The following is a 25020-nucleotide window of genomic DNA, read 5'->3' as shown; positions in this document are numbered from 1 at the left end:
TTAGCCACACGTTTTGTATCCTCTTCCTATTCCTGACTCTCCTTCCTCTCTTGCTCCAGTAGAATCAAAACTTGTTGTTATGGCTTGGATGGATGCTTGCAAGCTTCTACACCCCAGGCACTACACAGTGAACTAGGTAGTGGTCTTTGACTTTCAGTATTTTACTTCTGTTCTATGAAATCTATTTCTAATGGAACTGAAATAAGATACTTCATCGAAGCACAGCTATAATTTTTTTCTCTCACTTTATTTTTTAGTGGCATTTTTTTTAAATCCACATGGTGTTTCGTACAATCCTTCCCATCCATTGTGTCTTAAACAGTTTGTTACCATTGATCTATCCCCTTACCCAATCTTTTCAGATCCCCGCTGGATCTTAATTCCTTCACCCCTTCCTCTACCCACCAAATTCTGTGAGCCTGTGATTCCTCCCTCCCCACTCTCAGCTTCCCCTTTAATTCTTTAGTCTATTTTTAATTTTAATTATCTTAAAACATTTCCAACTGTAGAAGCAACTCTCGAGACCAATACAATTTTTATGAATATAGTCACTTTCGCAGAGAAGTTTGAAAGTCTCTTATTTGGAAAACTTGATTAGGAGCCAAATTGCCTGAATTCTGGTCCTTCTGACTGCTCCATGCTGTGGCTGGGCTACTGTGTCGCTTGTTCATAGAAGAATGATATCGCCTGCATTACCAGTGCCATGAGATTCTCATCTTCAGTAATTGAAAGTGGGTCATATGTTGTCCTTTACAAAGTCTGCATTGTGTAAGCTCTTGGCATGGTTGAATTTCCATGAACTTAAAATTATGTTAAAAAATCAAGTTTACAAATTATATAACAGAGTGAGTTCTAACAAAGTAGGAGACTGATGGCCACCACTTACTGAACTCACTCATTGAACTGACTCAGCTGGCCCTTCACTGGGCTTCTGGAGATGCACGCCTTTCTCCACTGGAGCCTCTGATGGATTCCAACACCAGAGAGAGAAAGCATTTGGGTGAGCAGCACAGTTCCCCACAGAGCTCCCTAAGTAGAAATAGGAGCTCATATGTCTTAGAATATTGGGCAGGTCCAACCCCTTCCCAAGGCCCTCTAGAGAAAACGGAAAAACTTTTAAGACCTATATTTGGATACCTACCTTACTAACTTCCCTCTTTCTCCACCCCAACCTCCCCTCAGAACTATGTTGTTGTTGTTAAGTGCTGTTGAGTTGCAGGCAACACATAGTGACCCTATGAAGGAGAGTCCTCAGTGCTTGGGAGTCTCTTATCCTCTCTCCAGGTTCATAGGGTTTCCGGAGGCAAACTATTTCGGAAGTGGATGTCACTCCTGCTTCCAAGCTTGTTTTAATCTGGGAGCTCCACCCCACTCTCTGTCCGCATTGGGTAACCAGCCATTAATGCATTTGACACATCAGTGTCACAGTGTTCAGCCTCACAGCAACCACAAGTTACTACTATATGGCAACTTGTACACCAGGGCTATACGACCTAGAGGTATGTCTGAAAAAAAAACAAAACAAAGACAGGCCTGAGGGCTGCGGATTAAAAGTCAACCACCTTTGGTTTGGTAACATCGCTTTCTGTCCACTGGGCCAGCTGATCTCTCTCTCTACCCCAGAACTATAGTCTGGGATGTATATGACCATTGCATACAGGAAACAAAATAACAGAAGAAAATGTTGTGGAGAATGAAACACCTTTTTTTTAAAAAAAAAAAAACAAAACACCATGTAGCACCTGTAAGAACTTGGGCAGCAATGATTCCAGCATGAGTTGCTGCAGGAGAAGCCTCCTCAGGGACTGGCTCCAGGCCTCTCAACCCAGCAACACACTTTTCTCTCATAATAGACTCTCAGTTCTACCAAATGAGAACCCGCTGACAGCTGACCTTCTGCTGGGTTCCTCAGGCTGTAGATGGCAGGGGAGCAACTGAGCAACTGCCTCTCTTTGCCCTGTGAAGGTGCAGGTGGAATCGAACCTTTGGCTTGGCAGCACAACTCTGTGCAGTCTATGCCACCAGACTGTCCTCATGTGAAGTTCCTTCTAAAAAAAGGCTTTTACTTCCCAGCCAGAGCTATCATGAGAAAGTACTTCTCACTTTGGAAAATGCATGGAGACAAGGAAGCCAGATCTGAGCTGGTGTTGAAATAAATGGTGAGCTTAGGTATCTTACAATGAAAGCATCCATTCACAGTAGAGCAGAATATGATAGCAATTTAATTTTCCTACTTTTGTTCATGAATCCTCGTGTTGTTTTATTTACCTCCTTTTATGCACTGATACTTTTGCCTACTTTTATTCTTAGTCCATTGTTGTTGGCTTTTTAAAATTTTTCAGTCTTTCCTTGTTATAAAAATAAAATTAAAAAAAAAAAAAAAGACCCAGCTAAAGGCTTCTGGATCATCTTTGCTCATACCTTGAGGTCAAAGACAAGTATGCTTCATTTATATTGGTTTTAGTCTCTGTGTTTCTTGCGACCCTCGGCCCTCTGTGTTGTTGAGAGGAGGATGGCGCTCTCCTCGGCCTCTTGCTCTTGCTCTCTGTATGTGTTTCCCTCTTTGAGCACTCTGACCTCTGAACAGAGCTCTGGGCTTGCATAGTTTGTGGAATTCTATAGCCTGACATTAAGCCTGGATTTACTACTTACTATTAATAAACATTGTGAATTTAAGTAAAGATAATTTATTTCCTTGTTTATACAGTAAGGTAGCACCAACTTAACTTCATGATGTTGCTGGTACCCCATGCACAAGATATAGCAAGTGGGAGGTGGAGCTGGAGGGGGGCTGGTGGTGAGGAAGAACAGAAGATGGTGGTGGTGGAAGAGGAGAAGGAGGAGGGAGAGGAAGATATGGTGGTGCTAGAGGAGGAAAAGGAGATGGATGAAGAGAAGATGGTGGTGTTAGAGAAGGAAGAAGAGGGTATGGTGGTGTTAGAGGAGGAAGACGAGGAAGTGGAGGTGATAATGGTGCTGGAGGAGGAAGAGGAGGTGTTCGTGCTGGAGGAGGAACAGGAGGAAATGGTGGTGTTGGAGGAGGAAGAAGAAGTGGAGGTGATGATGGAGGAGGAGGAGGAAGAGGGGAGGTGGTGAAGGAGGATGAGGAAGAGGAGGTGAGAGTGGTGGAGGAGGAGGAAGGGGAGAAGATGATGGTGTTAGAGAAGGAAGAAGAGGAAGAGGAAGTGAAGAAAGTGGTGGTGGAGAAGGAGGAAGAGGTAGTGGTGGTGGAGAAAGCGGAAGAGGCGGTGGTGGTGATGGTAGTACTCCTCTCATGCACAAACCAGACCTTCTGAGAATTTTTAATCAGAGAATGTAGTGTGGATCTCATTTTTTTGTACCCTAAGAAAACAAACTGTTTGCTCAATCAAGTAATAAGTTTGCTCTCTTTATCATTTTAGTGTTAAATTGTTTATCTTTTGCTTGGTTTTTTTCTAATTGTGATTTCAATAAAAATTTACAGAGCAAATTTGTTCTCCATTCAAACCACTCATACCCATTTAATTATAATATTCCTAACATAGCTGTTCTCATTCCATTTCGTCCAGGTGACTCTCATTTCCATTCATTCTTCTGTCCCTTCCTGCCATCTCTGTGTTATCCCTGGGCACCTGCTGCCCTTTTGATTTTGTGTGGTTAGTTGTTTTAAGGAATGAGTACCTCCCTGCTGCTGGTGGTCATCTTACAGGCCTGTTGTTTGGGTGACCATTTAATCACCTAGGTGATTTCAGTTCCAGGTTTGAAGAAGGATTAATACCCACCACCTCAGGGTCTCTGTCTGACCCACAAGCCTGGTCTTTTTAATAATGACTTTGGGTGTTCTTCCACATTTCCCCAAATGCTGTCAGAATCTTCTGTTGTGATCCATTCTGAGAGTGGTTGACAGTGATAGCCAGGCACCCCCTCATTATTTTCGTTTCAGGGTTGTGAAGCTTGAGATTTCGAGTGGTCCATTTTCCTGTGGACTGATTGTTTCTATTTGTCTTTGCTTTCCTTCTGGAGAGGAGTAGTTGCCTCTTAGGTGAGATTTGTCAACTTCTTAGAGGCCCTATAACTACCCAGCAAATTAGAATGTAGTACAAGTTCTCTTTCTCTTTCTCGTTTGAGTCTTCATTTTTGCAATTTCACTTTAAAAAAACCCCAAACTCACCCATCTCTTCCTTCTTGTAATATTACATCATATTCTAATGCTTTATCATTTTAATTTTTTTAGTAGGAAAATTACTGTGAAGTCATTAAAAATAGGTCAGTGCACAGGCATCCTGAGTGACTCAGTAACATAGACTGAGCTCACATTTTGGTGAGTGTGTCTGTACCAGGTTCATGCTAAGCACTTGACAGTTTCATCCCATATAGTCCTCCTAGACCCAACACTTTTACAGATAAAATCATAGGCCCTTGGGGAGGTTACACATGTAGTTGTTATGTGCCATTGACTCATAGTGACCCTATCTATATACAGTAACTCTGAACCCTGCTCTATCCTGAGCTAATCTTACTGTCTCTGACACACCTACTCTCATTACCCTGGTTACTGTCTCAATCCATCTCTTCCTCTCCCTTGCTGTCCCTGCACCCTTCCAAGTATGATGTCCTTATCTACGGTCTGGTCCCTCCTGGTGACATACCTAAAAGTATGTGAGAGAGAGCATCAAAATCCTTGCCTCCAAGGTGCAACTTGGTTTCCCCTCCGCCAGGACAAACTTGTTTGTTCTTTTGGCAGTCCGTGGTATTTTCAGTACTCTTCTCCAGCACCACAACTCAAAGACATTGGTTCTTCTTCTGTCATTCTTGGTCATGCTCTCTGATGTGTAGCAAGTAATTGGGAAGACCATGGCCTGATAAGGCACACCATAGTCTCAAGACTGATATTGTTGCTCTTTAGCCCTCTGGAGAGGCCTCTGACAGCAGATTCTCCCAGTACAATTAGTTTTTTTATTTCCTGACTACTGATGCCAAGAGTGTTGATAGTGGAACCAAGGAAGCTGAAATTGTTAACAATCTCAGTCTCTTCTCCATCTGTCATGCCAGTTGGCCCAGTGGTGAGAATCTTTATTTTCTTGTTGTTGAGCTTCATCCATATTGAAGAACTGCAATCCTTGACCTTCAGCAGCAAATGCCTCAGGTCTCCCTCAGTTTTGGCAAGCAAGGTTGTGTCATTTGCATAATGCACGTTATTGATGAGTCAGCCTTCAATCCTGATGCCGCACCACATTCCTTCTCATAAAGTCCAACCTCCTGAATGATCTATTCCACATACAGCTTGAGAAGGTGTGAAGACCAGATATATCCGTGTCACAGTCCTTTCCTGATTTTGAACCATACAGTGTTTCCTTCCTTTGTTCTGATGACTGCATAGTTAGTGGCAATATATTACCTAAACTTTTAAGAACAAAAGAGGCATTAGGAATGATGACTTTAAGACAACTAATGGCAACTTCAAGACAACAAATTGAGACTTCCCCCAGTAAGCCAAGGTGTGTGATCACCCATGTTTAGTAACTTACCAGAGTGAGTGAGAAGGCTACACCTTCAGGCTTTCTGAGTCCTGGCCATCTTTTTAACTAAAGTATCCAGGAGGTCTCTTTCTTGTTTATCCAAGGTATACCACACGTGTTTGACTGCTCCTCTATCCTTGTCTTTCCAGGGCACTGTGCATCTGAGCTGGCACTCTCTAGTCCCTTTGTCAGCAAGGAGCCCAGCACTTATGCTTTATTGTCATTCTCTATTGAGAATCTCTTCACAGCTGTCACACAGTCCTGTTCTTTGGGCTGCTGTGCAGGAGCTCACACGCTCACCAACATGAGGGTTCATGCTCCGTGCACACTGAAGACTCAACACAACAGCAATGCATATAGGAAAAGGACTTTTTTTTAGTGCCAGCATCTCTTGCATGCACAGTTTTCCCATTGTGTTGCTAAACCAGGGAATGATTTCATTTTTCCATTTTAGCTGAAGGAAATGATGAAAGGTGAACTGTCTTGCCCAGTCTTTCCTCTTTGCCATCCTTGTTCATAACTGAATACTGGAGGGTTCTAGGTTCTGAGTCACACATCATAGTGCTGTGTGAGTCACTGAGCCTCGTGGTGCTTCATTTCCTAATCTGTAAGAAGACCTGGTTGCAATAGGTAGTTTGCATTTTTCCAGCAGCAAAGTTTTGATTCAGTAAATCTGAATTTCAGACTGAATGTTATGCCAGTATAAGATTTAACTCTTATGTCATTATAAGATATGATTGTTATTTTTGTGAGTGATAAACACTGTTTTTTGCTTTTTTTTTTTTTTTGTTAAAATCTTTGTGAAGTATTCTTAGCTCAGGGAAAGAAGCTAAGAATGAATATATTTCTATATAGCAGACACTTAATAGTATATCTGATTTGATATTCATAGCCTTTTTACAGAGGTATTTAAGACTTAATTTTGATAGAAGAACAAACTGAGGTCCTGCTTGAGATGAGAAACAGAGGGAGAAGAACTGCTTGGAGTGATGGACCAGTCGTTGGTCATTCCCTGGTTCTCAGTAGGATGACTGGAGTTAGCAATGTCAATTTGGATTTACCTGCATGTTGGTGGAGGGAGCTCTTATGGTTTAGTGGGTAAAGAATTATGCTGCCAACTCAAAGGGACATGGTTCGAATCCACTAGCTGGTCCTCGGGAGGAAGATGGACAGTCTCTCCCATGCAGTTAACTGCCTCTGAAAACCCACCAGAAAGTCACCTTTGAGTCATTTCCTATAGAGACCACACAATCACACCGTCACCACACTGGTGGAAGGTCCGGCTCTGTAGTCTGTAGGGAGATGTACTGCTAACCCAAAAGCCGAGTCCCTGAGGTGTTTCTAATCTAACCAGTGACCTCTTGTTGGGGGCGGGGGGATATGCAATCTCTTATGCAATTTAGAGCCTCAGAAACCCAGTGAGGAGGTTAGCAAGGAGCTCTTCTAACTAGCTATCAGTGTGTTTGATTCTGAGTTTTTAGACAAACTGTGACCTCATCAGCTGTGGAAGACAAGAGATTATTCTAACTAGAAGAAGGAACCTCAAAAACAGACCCTAGGGAATATCTGAATGTTAGAACTGGTGTAGAATTATGACAGGGGATGGACTCAGAAGACAGAGGTAAAGAAAAGTATGTTAGAGGAAACAGGCAACCATTAAAGGCAAGAACAGAACCAGAAAGAGTATCATCATCACAGGGTCCTTGAAAGGAGAGAGTCCAGCCTCCTCCTGAAAAAGGAAAAGGTGCTGTTGAGAATCCAGCCTTGCTGAGCAGGCAAGAGCCTGACGTGGAGGGTGTCGGAGACTACTGCAGGTCTTGAGATGGCAGTTGGACAGTAACTTTGCACGATTCTTCTCGAAAATGTTGATTTACAAGTTAGGAGGGATTGTGGATGGAGCCTAAAGAAGGCCTAGGGAATTAATTTAGGAAAATTAATAAAGTTGAATGTGTAAAAACTGCACAGAGATAATTGATTGAGCTGGATCTGAGAGCTTCCAAGGTGAACGAGGCAAACCAGGTCCTGTGCAGGTATCTGTGCTGATGGAGGGGTGTTTACCGTGCAAGGAAGGCTCAGGGCCTTGAGGGAGCTGGAGGACTCAGCACAGTGGGTTTCATACTTAGTGCTGGTGTAACAGAAATACCACAAGTGAATGATTTTGATATATGAGAGTCTGTTCTTTCAGTTAAAGAGGCTTTAAACATGACTTGAGAGTATCAGCTCTAGAAAAAGGTTTTTCTTTATCAACTCTTGAGGAATGTCTTTGTGTCCTTTTAGTGTAAGTGGGTAGACCTGGTGTCCCTTGGAGACCTGCAGGCGCCTTGGCCTCCCCTGTGTCAAGCAGGTTCCCAGTGCAGGGACCTTTTCTAAAAGATGGGCTCTACTCGGCTCTTTGTTGTTGGTCCTGAGGCCTGCCTCCTATACTTGTTTCTATCCTTTCATTCCTTTAAAAAAGAAGAATGTACACCATAGGGAAATGCCTTTTGCTTCAGATCAAGGAAAGGATTAAGGATGTTACAGCCCACCAGTCCTAACTGATTGGCTTCTCAGAGCATCATTACATAACTCCTGCATTACATCACTGCATCCCCCACACTGAGAATCATGGCCCAGCAGCGTAAATGCATGTTTGGGGGAGACACTTCAATCCCTGACAGCAGGAAAGAGGACAAGTGCAGTAACACAACTAGGCATGATAGCACATTTTAAAAAATCCTTGATGTGTAATGCCATCTTAAAAGTATGTAACAAGTCACGTTGCAAACTGGAAGGTCTGAAGTTCAAATAGACCAGCTGTTCTTTAGGAGAAAGATGGGTAAAGATGGATAGCTTCAGAAACCCAGTGGAGGGCTGCTGTGATTTGGAGCTGACTTGATAGGTGGTTACCAGGCTCATACTGTTTTGTTTTCTTGCTGTGTGCTGTAAAATCTAATCCAACTGGCACAGAAGATTGCCCCTCTTTCTCCAGCCGAGCATCTGGTGGATTCAAACCATGTGCCTTTGCGATTGCAGTGCAACTTCTTGCCACTAGGCCACCAGAGTTCCTTAGGCTCATACTGTTTTATGTACTGCCAAGTAGGAACCAACTCAAAGCTGACCCTCCAGTGGGTTTTTAGAGGCTCTGTAAACAGTGTGAAAAGAGATTGCTCATCTATCTCCTATGGAGTGGCTGGTGGTTTCCAACCACCTGTCTTTGTGTTGACAGTGCAGCTCTGGCCTTAGGCTCTATTAGATGATTTCTATGGAGGGGTTTGATGGAGGGTTGGGAGCATGTAATCTTACCCACAAGTGGCAGCAACTTTGGTGCCACTTAGTACACATCCTTACCTTTACTGTTTAATTTAAAAAATGTTTATACTCTGTTCAGGTGATTTCACCACCTATTGGTAGCCTGTACCCAGCCACTTAAAAAAATACTGGTTTAGGGCAGCTCTGGTGGCCTTGTGGCAAGAAGCTGAACTGCAATACGAGAGGTATGTGGTTTGAATCCACCAGATGCTCTGCTGGGGAAGGAAGGGCAGTAATCTCCTCCTGTACCAGTCAGCTCCAATTTGATAGTATACACACACACACACACACACACACACACAAATAAAAACACCAACACCAACACCAAAAATACTGGTTTAGTGCATGTTCAGATGTTATAAAAGTTGTGTGAGAAAGAAGATGAGATAATGGACCCCGTGCAATGAAGAGAAATACTGAAACTTGGGTGTTTTCACAATCGATTAGCCTAGCATTGTCTGGCAGCTGTTGGACCAGAGGCCAGTCTTCTGAGCCCAAGGCCAATGCTCGGTACTCCCAAATGGTTTGTTGTGTAGGGGAACCTTCTGAGCCACAAACAGCATGGAATGTGAGGGGTTGATCACAGCCAGTGTTATGAAACAAAGTTCATTGCTGAATGGAAAACAAATCTGTGTAAGTATTCACCCAAACCTTAATAAAAATTTTAAAAAATGAAATTGTAGTGTAGGGATCTTACCTGGTTTTCCATCCTTTAGGTCAGCTTGACAGATTTCAAACATGCCAGCATGATGTTGTGTAAGTTAATTCTTTAAAGTAAATTAATCTCTAGAAAATAAATGGAGAGAAGGAGGAAGGTGAGAAAGAGAAAAGGAAGGAAGTGAGGGGTAATGTTTAAATAGGCCGTTGAGCAGTCCTGTACTCCATCCACCACATAAGCCCTGGCTGAGGGCCCCTGACTCCTGTTCTGTGGGGCCCTGCCCTACTGCAGAATGTCGTCAACACATCAGAATTTCGCTACCTGCTGGCACACCTGTGTGCAATTTGATGCCACACGTCTCTCTTTGTCTTGCTGCTGTTGGAGGAATATGATTATATCCTATGATTTGGTCACAGCCCTGTTATCTAGAAAGGGCAATTTAGTCCCAAGATTGGAGCAATTTCTCATTTGTTTACTCAAGAACTGTATACCTTCACCCAGCCAGATATTGTCAAGTCACGTCTTGTCTCGTAAAGACCTGGGGGTGTGGGTTAGAAATGTGCTCCCTAGGGTTTTCAGTGGTCATGCGCTTGCAGATTAGATCACCATACTTGTCGTCTGAGGCACTTCTGGGTGGGTATGAACCATCACCATTTTGGTTAGTGGCTAAGCACTTGCGTTTCACCATGGCATAGGTAGTTAAGCACTTAACCACTAGGCAAAGATCTGACAGTTATCTAAGCACTTTAGTGGAAAGGTCTGCTCTTAAATATCTGCAGCTGAAAGCACTCTTTGGCACTAGGTGCTGTATACACATGGGCCCTCCCTGAGTCAGTGATGACATGACAGTGACTGGTGTGAACCTTCAGGCACTTACACGGTCTAGACAGCGGAGAGAGCACGGATGAAGTAGCTGTAAGTGCAGCACAGGGTGCGTGAGGGCTGGGAGGAGGGCTACTTATTTGGCATTTGACTTGAAAAATGGGTGTCCTAGGAAGCATGGCCTGAATAGGAATGAGCTTACACATAGAGTGATGGTGGCAGTAATAACAAAATCAAAACCAAACTCACTACCACTGAGCCACATCCAAGTCATGGCAGCCCTCTAGCTCCCTTCCAGACTGTGAATGTTAACAGAAGCAGACAGCCTCACCTTTCTCCCATACAGTGGCTGGTGGGTTTGAACTGTAGACCTTTCAGTTAGCAGTTCAACATGTAGGAAAGAGTGATTATGAAACATGTTGTTGTTGATTGCCTTTGAGTTGAGCATGACCCATTGCAACCCTATGAACAAAAGGCCTGAAGCCCCTCTACAATCATCGACATTTGTCAAGTTTATGGAATTTCCAGAGGCTTGTTGTTTAGAAAGTGGATGCCACTACTGCTTCATATATTTTTTTCCATTCCCAGGAATGGTGATCTAACAGAGTAAGGAAATACCATTAGAGGTCAGGAGAAAAAAAGAAACAGAGGTTTGAAAAATATGTTGCAGATACCTGGTTTTGAATCACTGTGATTATTGTTGTTATATACCATCAAATTGGAACCAACCTACAGCTGACCCTCTGACAGGTTTTCAGAGGCAATTAGTCACAGTAGAAATTGCCCATCCTTCTCTAGCATAACAGTTGGTGGATTTGAACTATGTGCCTTCAGGATTGCAGCGTAGCTTCTTACCAGTAGGCCACCAGATTGATTTGCTGTTTGTATTGTTCATGAAAAACATCCTGGAGGGGAGGTCCATCTGGCATTTGGATGGATGGATGAACTCACAAGAGAAGTTGGGACTGGAGAAGGAGACTGGGGACTCACCAGAGAGCAGAGAAAGCTAACTTAATGAGAATGGATGAGAGACCTAGGAGAGAAGATAGAGGAAGAAGAAACAATTGTAAGGGAATTCAGAGAAACAGAAACCACAGAAAAGACTCAAACTAAGTCGCCAAACTGAGAAGTAGCAGCTAGGAGAGAAATTCGTCTACAAAACAAAACCAAAAGAGAAGAAGGGTTTCAAATCAAATGCCAATTAAATATCTTCCACTACCACCAGTTGTTAACATCTGTATTCCAGTTCACGAGAGCTCCGTCAGGATCAGAACTGTGCTCCATGGGTTCTCACTGGTTGATTTCTGGGAAGCAGTCACCAGACCTTATTCCTGAGGTCCTTCTGGATGCACTCAGGCTCCCAACTTTTCTCTTGTACCACTTCCCCACCAAGCCATCTTCATGTTGACAGCCTCCTGGAGACCCCACGTGTCACTCAGGAGAACCTAGCTCCCTAAAACTTCCAGTGGCTAATTTTTTTCAGACATTGACTACCAGCCTTTCTTACAAAATGCCTCTGGATGGACTCAAACTTCCAGTCTTTGGTTAGCAACCAAGAGATCAAGTAGGGACTCCAGATAAATATACTCACTGCTCTCGAGTCAGTTCTGACTCATGGCTACCCTCCATTGGATTTCTAGTAGATATCTCTATGGGAGGATACTAGCTCTTTTTAATCTCTTTGAAGCAACTGGTAGATTCAGACCCCTGACCGTTTGGTTAGCAGCACAATGTATAATGCACTATTTCACCAGAAATTCTTCCATATTAACAGAAAATATCCACTGGATGTAGTAACTTGTAGTCTTTTGTGAATGGGAAAGGAGGGAGTAGAGTGTGAACTAACTTGTAGAAGGGAAGCTTGAAGAAATGTGGGACCTCAGTAGCTGAAGGTGGAAGGGGGAGATAGCAATAGGAGGGAGATGTGAGAAAGGCTGTGGACATTGCCCCAAAATGGCCTCTAGGCTCTCTTGTGAAATGCAGTCTATGAAGAGAAGAGAACATTAGGGAGGTTTGAAATCCTTGGGAGAGGAAATTCTGGTCATCTTTGGCATCCCATTCTATTTATCCTGTGTCACTACAAATATCTGACATCAGTGTTAGATTATCTAATTGTTTGGAATAATTTTTTGTTGAGATCTTCTTCAATGTATAGTTTAGCATTTAATCTTTTAACTATTATCCCGAAGTAGATAATAGATTATTTTGTATGTAGATAGTTTGTAGCAAGATAGAACAGATAATTATTGCAGTCTGGGTCTAAAATTCTTTTAGTTTATGTGTTGAAACTTGGTTTGTAAAAATATACAAATATTTCAAAGATATCTATACAAAATAATGCATGAAAGGCTTTTCAGTAATTTTCTCCTCCCATCTTAGCAGAGCTTGAGGTTAATTCTGTTATCTGCTTGCTCACCGAGGCCATTGTTATTCTTGATAAAATCAATATAACTGACTGTAGAATTAGATGGATCCTTTTTCTTGTTTATATTCTTTTATATACTTCTAAAGGATTACATTTAACCACAAAAAGCATTTCTGTCAGTTGAATATAGGTCAAGAGTCAGTTTAGCTAGAACAAGAGGATACTGCAAGGCTTAACATCAAGAAAGATGTCAGTGTTACACCTTTTGCCATATTTAATTACTCTCTATGTTTACTGAATAATACCAGAAACTTAACTCCATGCAGAACACTGTGTCCAGGTTGGAGGAGGATTCATTAATATCCTACCATATGCAGTTGATACAACTTTGTTTGCAGCAGTTAAAGCCGTCTCGAAGCACTTAATGAAAATATCCAAGACTGTACCGCAAAATAAAACAAAATCCTCACAACTAGACCAATAAGCAATATTGTGGTAAATATGATAAATGGAGGAAAAGTGAAGTTACATTCTAATCAGATTTCTTTTTACTTGAGTCCACTTCAGTGGCCATGGAAACAGCAGGCACAGAATCATACAGCATACTGCATTGGGCAGGTCTGTTATAAAAGACCTTTTGAAGTTGTTAAAAAGAACAGGTACATAGCACTTTGGAGGACTGACCACCAGGGTATTTGCCATTGACTCCTGTGTATATGAAAGTTGGATAATAAAGACAGAGAATTGATTACTTTGAATGATGGTGTTGACACAGAATATGAACTATACGGTGGAGGGCTAGAAGACAGAGCAAACCTCTATTTGGGAGATGTGCAGCCTGAATGTTCCTTAGAAGGGAAGATGGTGAAAATGGATCTTTTGTACTTTGGACATGTTTTGAAGTGAGACCAGTCTCTGGAGAATAAATCATTCTTGGTAATGTATAAGATCAGCACAAACACACTCAAAAAGTTGAAGACCTGCAATGAAATTTCAGCACAGTAGCTGCCAGCAGTGGACTCCAGCAGTTGTGAGAATGATACAGGATCAGAGTGGGGGCGGGGTGTGGGTGTAGGTAGGTTTTATTCTCTTGTACATAGTTGTTGTGCAGTTGTTGTGTACCATTGAGTCGAAACAGACTCATAGCTGACCTGCCAGCTGGTTTGCAGAGGCAGTTAATGGCACAGGAGAAAATTGCCTATCTTTTTCCCTGTGAAACAGCTGGTGGATTTGCACCACGTGCCTTTGGGATTGCAGTGCACTAGGCTACCAAAGCATATAATCACTGTGCATTGGAACTGACTCAACAGTACCCAATGACAACTGCACACCACTCTTTTTACCTGCCATGTTTCATGTATTTTACTTTACAGGAACTTCTGTAGCACTTGCTATGTTCCTGGCACTTCTCCAAACACTCGAAATACCACTTTCACAAAGGACCAAAATTAAAATGTCAAACCCACAGCCTTCAAGTAGTTCCAACTTATGGCAGCTCTCCATTCGGTTTCTAAGGCTGCAGATCTTACTGGGAGGAGACTGCTCATCTTACCCCTTTCTGTTAGCCTCCTATACCACAAGGGCTCCCATAAGGACCAGGCAAAATCCATTATTTTTATCCTCTTTTTTAGAAATAAGAAAATTCATGTGTTGAGAGGAAGGCTAAATCTTGCCCAAGTTGGGGAGCTACTTCACGGCAGAGTCAGGACTCACAGCCTTGAGCTCTGGCCTCAATGTCTGTCCTCGCCACTGTGTACTGCCGTTTCTACAGGACACCATATTGTGCTACACTATGGCTAAGATTCACATCTACACAGAAAACACTCTATGTACCATAAATAAATGTGGATGTAGCATATCTCCATACCTTTTCCATCTGTATGTGGAACAGATCATCTGGGAGGCTGGGCTCTGTGAAGAGAGGGATGTGGCATCAGGATTGGAAGAAGATTCATCAGCAACCTGCATTATGAAGATGACAGACACAACCTTGCTTGCTAAAACTAAGGAGGACCTGAGGCATTTTGCTGTAGAAGGTCAAGGACTGCAGTCTTCAGTATGGATTAAAGCTCAGCATCTAGAAAACAAAGATTCTCACCACTGGGACAGATGACAGCATCATGATAGACAGAGAAGAGATTGAGATTGTTACCAGCTTTAGATTTCTTGGTTCTACAATCAACATTCTTGGCACTAGCAATCAGGAAATTAAAAGATGAATTACACTGGGAAAGTCTGCTGTCAAGAGTACTGAAGAACAGTGCTGTCAGTAGAAACTAAGGTGCGCCTGATCTAGGCCATGGTCTTCGCAGTTACTTGGTATGCATCAAAGAGCTGGACAATGACTAAGGATGACAGAAGAATCGCTGTCTTTGAGTTGTGATGCTGGAGAAGTCTTGACTATTCCATGGACTGTTAAGAGAATAAACAGGTCTGTTCTAGAGATTCTGTGAAATCAGGCACTTCTTGGAGGCCAGGATTTTGAAGTTCTGTCTGACATACTTTGGCATGCTGGAAGGAGGAAGCAGTCCTTGGAGAAGGACATCATACTTGGGAGGGTGGAGGGCTAGCTCGAGAGGAAGACCCTAGTTGAGATGGATTGACCCAGTGACTGGCGTAATGGGGTTGGGTGAGTCGGAGACAATGAGGTTGGCTCAAGCTGGATCAGGGTTCAGAGCTGTTGTAAATAGGGTCACTCTGAGTTGCAGGGGACTCACCAGCAAATAACAGTTGTGTACTTATTGTCCAGAATCATAGGATAATTAAAATGTCACAGTAATACAGTATTTTCATTAAAACTAAGGGCCACTCAAACGTTCAACGTTTCTTAAAGATATTAATTTATAATATGCTTGACAGGAAGCGTGTATAACACTAATCTGATGATTCAGAAGGCAGTGCAGGATTTTAAAGCTTATCCATGTTCTAAGACATGCACTGACCAGTGGGGCATGCCAGAGGAGCCTACAATATCCCCCTCTGCCCCACCGTGAGAGGGCCAGTCAAGACAATCTGAGGGATGCTTATTGGGGTCAGGAGCTTCTCTGCTACAGGGAGTTCAGCATTTTAGCATCTTGGTTTCAGTCAGATGAGAAGTTTTCATTCTGTGAATTTTACAGTCTTATCATCTGACAAGTAGCTGATGGCCAAATGGGGTTTAAAGTGATGAGATAGTCAGCAAATAAAAAGAATTATCACTTAATACTTAAAACACTTCATTTAATTTAGAAATTGTAATGTAATTGGAATTAAGGAAATACATTTTAAAAACTTCACAGGAAATGGGAAATGATTTGGACTCTTAGCTGGCATTCCTGGTGGGTATAGGAATATAGGAGCAGACAGACTCCATGCTCTGATGAGCCCAAAGGCTCACTCTGCCCCTCAGGGCTGATTTTGAGTTAAAGGCGTAACCTTGAGGGGCCGCTGGTCCTGAGGGATGTCTCTGTGAGTTTATAATGAAGGGAAGACCTTAGGTGGAGAGAAGTATAAAGGTGCTCCTCCAAAGGACTTCCTTTTCACTCCTTGACAGAGGCCGTGGGGTTTACATTTGCCAAGAGAAAACACTCATTCTTGACAGTTCTCACAGTCACAATTTAATCTCAGAGGCCTCTGTGGGAGAGGAAATAGTTGAAGCCCCAGAAATAGAAGAAAAGGAATTACTTTTTTTCTGCTTCTTTGTTGGTGTTAATTTTAAAATTACCCCACATCTTCTAGAATGTTGTAGAATGCCAGTTAATTACTGAATTTTTGTGTAAAAAAATAGTGTCCCTTGAGGCCTTTGCCTTTACTGTTTGTAGCCACTTTTGCGCCTTTAGGGGAAATGCCATCATTGTAGGTTTTTTTTAATTGCCCATCATATTGGTAGCCATTCATAGATTATTATGAGATTTTCTTTTTTACGCTATGTGACCTGTCTGTGTTTGCTATGTGACAAAAAGAAAGATAATGGCTTTTAATGCCTTTGTTGTTGTTGTTGTTTTTGTTGTTCTTATGTGCCATCCAGTCAGAACTGCCTGATAGCTGACCTTCCAGCAGATTTTCATGGACTATAAATTACATGAGAGGAGTTTGCCCATCTTTGTACTGTGAAGCAGCTGGTGAATTTGAACTGCTAAACTTTTGAGTTGGCAACATGACTCCTTAGCCACTAGGTCACCAATACTTGTAGGTGGTCTCAATAAGAATACTGTGTTATATAAACATGAGGATGTTTAGTTAAAATTGGTGTTTAAATTGTATATCACACATCAGTATGCTTTTTCTTTGCACTGTCTTTATACAGACATGTAACGTTGCTAGTTTAAGAAGTCAAGTCTCAGGATAAGTCCTCTTTTGAATATACCGTTTTTGGTTATTTCTCTTGACCTGGACTCTGTGAAATCTGTAGGCCTCCTGCTTTGGTAGTGCAGTGCCCTCTACTGGTTATGTAAGGAACTGGAGACACTTGTGACTGATTTAGTAGCACCATTTTTATTTTACAGGCTGAAGAATTGAGCAGAACATTTGGTCATGGGCCTTCCTTTTTCATCATATATGCATAATGATTTCAGCCACTTCATCCAAGTCCAAAATGTATTTCTTTTGCTTGAGGATATGTTTGGATTGTTTCGTTGTTTTTATTTAAGCCTCTTTTTTAAGAGTCAACAAGACCTCCAGGAGGACACTTGCTTTTAAGATCAAGCCTTTGTCCCTGTTTTGGAGACTGAGTGAAGCAACTGGACTCTGTAAGATGAGCTCTCTTGTTTTGGTTGAGGGTCCTTGTGGAATATTTGGTTGTGGGTTTGTGTTGTTGTTGTTGTTGTTTTTTAAAAATTTAAGCCTCTTATTTAATTAAGACCTCCTGGAGGGCCCATGTATTTAAAAATTGGGCCTGAGGGATTATATTTTAATCCCTTGTTACTATATTTTGGAGAAACATTCTTCTAAGTTGTACAGCACTCTTCTGTCAATTTACTGTGCAGGGGTAATCTGGGTTTGTTGTGATGCTGAACCTTGGACCATTGGGGTCTCAAATGCCATAATGGCAGCCCATGGTGGACAGTATTTTGTAGAGATACTATTTTTAAGACAGGCTTGGAAGCAATATTGGCATCTACTTCCTAAACTACATGCATCTGAAAACTCTGTGAACTTGGAGAAATGATAGTTATAGAAAGGCCTCAGGTCTTTTGTTCAGAGTCACTATGAGTTGTGTGTGACTTGATGTCAGTCAACAACAACAACGTACATAAAGAGATTTTTGTTGGAGATAAACTAGGTATGGGATTAAGAAATGGTATTTTAGGGAGCTCTGGTGGCCTAGTAGCAAGACGCTACACTGCAATCCTAAAGGAACACTGTTCAAATCCACCAGATGCTCCAGCGGAGAAGGAGGGGCCATCTCTTCCTGTGTCAGTTGGATCTGATTCAATTGTACACAAGAAGTTAAAAGAGAAATTGGTATTTTGGGTTGCTTAGAATGACACTTAGGTTTTTAGCATAACCCCAGACAAGTAGTAACTTGGCTTTTACTAGAGGATTAAGTTTTTTTCTTTCCCCCCTCCCCAAATATATTAATTACCATTTTATTGTAGGTTTTTTTAATCACACTAGTTCAAATGCATTTCTTCACAGTTACTCTAGTACAGTTCTTTTGGAAGTATTTCGTTCATTCCTAGCATGTTACTTAAAGAATGAATCTAAACAAACAATATTTCAAACGACCAACTTTCAAATGAGTAGACAGAATATAGGATATAGAATATAGTTATTAGTTAATGATTATGGCTGTTAAGCATCAACAAGACACATCGCTTCCTCTACTATAGGAATTACTATTTTAGATTAGGGCTTTCAAACAATATGGGGCAAACAAGAATACAATAAATAAGGCTTCTGTAGTTCAAGCCTCCCATAGTCCTTACACCTCTGACATAGCAAGACAAGAAATCATTCCTCCAAACTGAGATTAAAATATTTCAATTTAATTGAGCTTTCACGGAAGACATATTAATATATATATACAGTCTTGGCAATGGTTGTATTAATTAATTATGTCTGAAAAGTTTAATACCCATCCAAGTCCAAAGGTAGAAGAATACATAAACTGGTATGATGATTTACAGGAGGAGACTGTAAAAGCATAGGCTGATTGTGCTGGTGCAACCCTGAGGGAAATTATCTTCCACAGAGGCTGAGTAGAACAGTCCTGCTAGAGAAACCAGGGGAATCAGAACTGTCAAGGTAGGAAGAGACAGAAACATTCTTCTCTTCCACTTAGGACCCGCCAGACTGACTTTTAAAATCATATTAATATTGTTTTTAACTATGATTTAGTGCTGCTCTTCTTCTTCTTTCTTTCTTCTTTTGATGTATCATCCTGGCTGCCTGTGAAATTATATTAGGAATGCCATCAATGCCAGGATAGGCTATTCCTAACTCTTCATTAATCAAATTCATATCTCAGTGGCTTCTTGGAGAGTGGGCACACCAGGAGCTCGAGCAACACTGGGTCCAAGGAGCCGAGCAGCTCCTCCACCCTCTCACTTGGGTCCCCCGACTGTCACGGCCACGATGCGTGCAGATACCTGCAGGCAGCAGGGGACTGGGGCTCATGCATGGCCTGCAGCACTGAGGTGAGCCAGCTGCAGGCTCCAAGCTGCATGGTCTGACAACCAGCGGCCTCCGCTCTCCGCCAGGGATTAACTTTTTTTTTTCTAACTTGCTTTGGAGCCATAATTATCCAAATTGATGTCTACTAGTCATATTGCCCAGTCTCTTTCTACAGACCTATTTCTAGTATTCAGTTATGTCAGCAATTTACAGTTAAATTATTTTCCTTACCAGTGCTTTCCAGAAGTAATTCTCAGGTCTAAAAATGATCCAGAGACATGAAAATTGAATGTAGCTGTGAAAAACTCTACAGGCTCAGGCTCTCTACCCAAAGGCCACCTCATTTATTTACTTCCAAAAGTGCTATTCTCTTTGTATTTTTCTCCTTACAGATAATGCTTTCTTCCTTTTATCTTTTCATCTCCTAGAAAAATTAGTATCAGCCGTGTCCTCCATGGTACCTAAGAGTAGAGAAAATGGGTACGGTAGACCTTTATGTTGGTGTTGGTGTGTGAAATCAGGTCACTGCCTCCCTCTGTGAAGCTCAGGTGGCCTAGTGGATAAGGAGCTGTGCTGCTAACTCAAAGACAGGAAGTTTGAATCCACAGACTGCTCCATGGGAGAAAGTTAAGCAGGTTCCTCCCATTTGATTTATAGCCTCTGAAACCTACAGTAGGGTTGACTGACTATGAGTCACTTCTGACTTGACGGCACACAGCTATAACTGCCTGACTCTGGGCTTGCTCTGGTGTAGTGAGAGGTACACTTTATGTTGACACAGTCCCGGGGCAAATGGTTTTTATGAACCTGCAGTGGACTCTCTGATACTGATTGCAGCCAGCAGTTTGTTCTCCTACTGTGGAATGCTTGGGATCAGGAGTGGTGGTGGTGACACTTAACGTGTGGTAGAACAGATTTCACTATATGAATGAATGGTTTTTTTTACACTGTCTTTGGTCGTGGTCACCAACTCTTCGGTGTCAAAGGGGTGGTGCTCTTGGAAGGATCTCGAGCTCTGTCTAATTCTCCTTGTTGCCCATTGTTTTCCAGCATCCTCCAGGACAAATAGCAAGGAAATACAGCTCCTGCTCGACTATTTTCCTAGACGATAGCACAGTCAGTCAGCCAAACCTCAAGTATACAATTAAATGGTGCGTATAAACTCTTCTGCTTAAACGAATGTACTTTCTATTCCTTAACCTGACAACTGGGCTGCTTGGTTGTGGGCTCTGGGAGGGAGAGGATCAGGGAAGGGGCACCATGGACTATTCAGGAAATCGTTCTAAAAGGTTATTTTGATGGTTTAAATGTAGGGGACAGAAGTATCTGTGCATATTATTATTTACACAGAAGATCAAAGTTTATGATTAAGTAACTGTCTTAAACGCATCCTATATTTTTGTGCAACTTGTATACTCTTCTGCTTCTCATTGGGGTCATTTGAGCATAACTCTGCTAGTACTTTACATTCTTAATAAGACATGGTCAATGAGATCACGGCATAAGGCTCCAAGACAAGCAGGGCTGGCGTGGTGGAGTATGACCTTGTCTGGGGGCAGATCAGACTGTCTGGGGAACAGAATAAAACTCTTTTCTTCAGGGACCTTTGTTGTTGTTGCTGTGTACTGTCAAATCAGAACTGACCCATAGCTGAACCCTCGTTAGGTTTGCAGAGGCAGTAAATGTCAGGGGAGGAGACTGCCCATCATTCTTCCATGTAGCAGCTTGTGGATTCGATCCTTGTACCTTTGGTTTAGCATTGAAATTTCTTACAACAAAGCCAGCAGAGCTCTCTATTGCATACTTATTTAGCAGCAATACATGCTAGCCTAGGAAAGAAGTATTTAAAATCCTAAGAAGTTCCTTTATTTCAGCAGAGCCGGTTTCAGAATCTGAAGCTGGACAACTGAGTGTCTCCTTTGGGCAAGGCTGTGGGGTCTCTGAGAGCATCCTCAGTGCATAGTAGGCTGCTCCAGTGGGAGGTGGAAGGCGGCACCACTAGAGTGAGGCTGTCCATGGCTGCAGTTTCCAATTGTCCTGAAGGCTGTGTGTTTCCCAGATCTGAATGGACGGGCGCCTCTTTGCTCATTACCTCCGTGTTGAAAAGTATCGGAAAAGACTAACTAAGCTTAAACCCAGATAAGCAGATGTGGCAGCTGGTGAGATGAGGTTTGCATTGGAGACCCCACAAGGCAATTACTTGTGTGATCTTGCTAGAGCTACTCAGATACCCCTGGACCCCAATTTACTGCTGAGGAACGAGAGGTGCAGTGACTGTGGGAAGGATTTGGAGAGAAGTGGAAAGCTCCGAGGAACTGTGGATGCCGTACTGGCATCTGCTCAAGCTTTAAAAAGCTTTGAATGAATGAAAGCTGTTAACTTTCCTTTCATCCCAGAATCCTGCTTCACTGTGAGAGAAGTCCGTAGAACGGGATGGCAGACCCACTCCAAGTGGCAGCTGAGAGCCTTCGGGATCTGCCACTGGATCTGACTTAATTGCATGCCACCTTGGCCCTTTGACTGCTTGAAATCACCAGTGGTTGTGACAGAGATCCTTAGGAGCACAGATTGGAAACTAAGGGAGCAATTTGATATTTCAGTGATTTAAGCCTTGGGAGATTGCAAGCACATCCAACTTAGATGTGCATCTGTATAAATCAGCCTTGCCTGCATGCTTGAAGCACCTGGGAGCTTTTAAATATTATTGATGGCTGGCTCTAGCCAGAGTTCCTGACTAAATTGGTCCAAATTGAAGCTTGGGCATCTGGATTTTTAAAAACTCCCTAGGAGATACTAATGGGCAGCCCAAGATTAAGAGCTGCTGATATAAATGGAAGCTGTACTGCCCTTCTCCAAAGTCCTTTTGAAAAGTTTACATGAACTCTGGGTTGACATATACAGCTGAAGAGCAGGGCCAGTTCGAATAGCGGATGAGAGACCGAGCATTCCGACACTGCAGGTCCCCTGGCACCCTCTTCCAAAAGATGTTTGCTCAACACTGCCTGGTGTCCTTCATTCACTGGTCCAGGTGTTTGAAAGGTACTTTTATTTTAAAAAACAACATTTTGAAGCTGAGCTCTAATGGAAGTTGATAGCAACAGAATCCTGTCCTGTGTACCTGCATTGCACACACCTGACTTGGTTTTTATCAAGGAGCTAAAGAGTAACAGCATTTTTGGGTATTAGCAGGGCTGGATGAATTCTGCTGAGTGTTTTGACAGTGAAAGTGGAAAGACGTAAACACAGAGAAAGTGGAGTTGAAAATGAGTGGGAAGATGCCAAACCCACATGCTGTCCTGTTTTGAAATGTTGTGGAATTCTCACCTGATGCAGAACAAAACAACCAAGCCCATTGTGTATAGTCAGTTCCAACTCATAGGAGCCTTGGTGGATTGGTGACCAAGTCCTTGACCATGGGAGAAAGCTGGGACCCTTAGTGTCTGTAAAGTTTACAGCCTGGAAACCCCCGTGGGGCAGTACTCCTCTTTCTTGTAGGATCACCATGAGTTGGAATTAACTCCACAGCAGTCCTTACAGTGGTCTTAGTTGGAGGTGAAGTAGAATGTTGGGTGCTATGTTGTCAGCAAAGAAATGTAAATATAAAAAGTTTGGACACTCATTCCACACTCAATCTTTTCACAGCATCATTTCTTATTTTGAGAATTTAATCTTCTGCGTGTCCTCTGTATCATTTTAATGGGGGCCCCACAAGTCCAAGTGGACTTGACAGCAACTGGTTGGTTTCTCATCTTTAAATACTAGCAGTTGTGGTGTTGATTTGTCATTCTTCACCCCACTCCATCCCCATGCCTCTTCAAGACCCTCCCCACCAAATCCTGTAGCATGTGAAAGATGATTTAGAGAATGGGGAGCTGATCAAGTTGCCCATGGTCTTTGCCCTGAAAGAATCAGAGTACTTTATGCCTTCCTGCACTCTGAACTTTAGCCCCTTACACTAGCAGCCCCCCTCCACGTGATCTACAGTAGTATCAGCATTGCCTCGTGCTCAAGGAAAACAAAACAAGGCCTGTGCCTACAGTCATGTCTGTTTTGTGTTCATGGGCAAAAGTACATTATGTTCTTTCCTTTTGATAAAAACAAATCTTTTGGCCAAAATTTCTGTCCTCTTGTTTGATACGGCCCATCCTTGAGACAGAACCACCCAGGCCTTGAAGGCTGCCTGTTCACCATGGAACCTGAGTCAAGGAAACCTCGTTCACTTCTCTACTGCCTACCCTTTCCTCTCTGAGCTTGGTTCTTCCAGAAAGACGAGGAAACACGCTTTTGGAGCTGAGCTGTACATGAGTCTTCTACTTTTTCACTTTCTAGGATATACCTTTCAGAGGACGTTGGCCTACAGAATGCTCTGTCTTTCATGGGCATCTAAGGCTTTAAGTTTGGTCGTGCCCTCAGCTGGAAGCAGATAGTAATCTTGAGAGTCTGCCAGGTTTAATTTAATCTGTAGAAGCTAGACCTTTTATAATTAAATTATTGATTAAGGAGTAACAATAATATTTATAATATTTATAAGTTATAAAAATTTATAATTTCATTTTAGAGCTTTATGGTTGAGGTAGTATGTTTTATGTTTTCTCTCATTTGGTCATACCACCAACTCTTCCTTGGATGGGTTAGATCATTCTAATTTTATAAATGAGTAAATGAAGGCCCATAGAGATGAAGTTTAATAAAGTGAAAGAGTTAAGAGTATGAACCCAGGTTTGTTTGCCTTTCAGTCTGGTGATGTTTTTCCTTCATTAAGTTTCCTCAGAGAGAAGACACGAGTCATTTTCTCAATCAAAGAGATTAAACTAATTACTACACTAAACCCAGTCATATGAAACATTCAATTTAAACCTGACATTAGATTAGAAAAGCAATCATCGCAGCATGGCTATTAAATGAGTAGAACAGTAATTTTGCCCAGCTTTCCAGTGGCAACATGACAACAAAAGGCCGAGCAACCATTATGCACATTGGAAAGCTGGGTACCTTCAGTCTGAACTTGAGTTTTCTCATTTACCCAATTGAATCAGTAGCACCTACTGTTTTCTGTTACAGGGCTATTAGGTATATGAAAGCACTTAAGTGTGTTAGTACTATTTTCAATTCTGAAGTCTTTCAACCCCAATTATATTTTCTTCAGTAGCTGCTTTTCAAGGTAGCAGGAGAAAGATGTGTTAGTATTTTCTTAAGAGTGTTTTTAATAAGGATGCTGAAAAGTATTTGAGTGAGTGGCCCTTGGAGGACATTGGTATGGAAGAACGGATTTTGTGTGTTTGTGAGATAAGGTGAGATTAGTTATTGTCATGTTCTCTGCTCTCACTTACAGTCTGTTGGTGCTGCTGAGAGGAGCAGAACCTTGTCTGATAGAGCCACTTTGCTGTGTTCTTTAAAAACAAAAAATAAAACCTGTTACTGCCAAATGGATTCTGAGTCACATGTCAGAATACTGTTTGCCTTAAAAAAAAAGTGCAGAAGGATCTACATTATTTAAGAAGGGGAACAGAAAAGTTGACCAGTTAACCTGAATAACTGTCAGTTGGATGAATGATCACAGAAACTGAGATTGGAAAATAGTACACACACACACCCCCTCATCTGTGTCTCTGGGGAACATTTTCTTTAAAAGGTTTTAACACTAAAGGTGAGAGAGTTTGAGTCCATGTGAAGTGCAGTAGACGAAAATAGGGAGGTAATATTGATGAGGATAAATTCATTGTCATATTATTTATAATTGCAAAATGTTAGAAACAGATGTTCACTATAGAGGTTAAAAAATTAGGCAACCAGCA

The 25020-nt window shown here is 42.1% G+C and overlaps 1 protein-coding gene and 1 pseudogene across 2 annotated transcripts in view; one reads left to right on the top strand and one right to left on the bottom strand.

The window, feature by feature from the left end:
* The window catches only part of CCNY (cyclin Y), a 303704-nt gene that overhangs the window by 240110 nt on the left and 38574 nt on the right, over positions 1-25020 (top strand). For both annotated transcript variants that reach the window (XM_006888915.1, XM_006888916.1), the window contains one exon: positions 20276-20376. In XM_006888915.1, coding sequence (XP_006888977.1) covers positions 20276-20376 — 101 coding nt within the window. The remainder of the gene's footprint in view (positions 1-20275; positions 20377-25020) is intronic.
* LOC102857404 lies at positions 18661-18876 on the bottom strand (annotated as a pseudogene).

This window comes from Elephantulus edwardii, unplaced genomic scaffold (assembly GCF_000299155.1).
Source record: "Elephantulus edwardii isolate Elephantulus edwardi_28Jun2011 unplaced genomic scaffold, EleEdw1.0 scaffold00073, whole genome shotgun sequence".
In the NCBI taxonomy this organism is placed as follows: domain Eukaryota; kingdom Metazoa; phylum Chordata; class Mammalia; order Macroscelidea; family Macroscelididae; genus Elephantulus; species Elephantulus edwardii.
The sequence above is the reverse complement of the archived record's forward strand: the minus strand, read 5'-3'. Positions and strand labels throughout refer to the sequence as shown.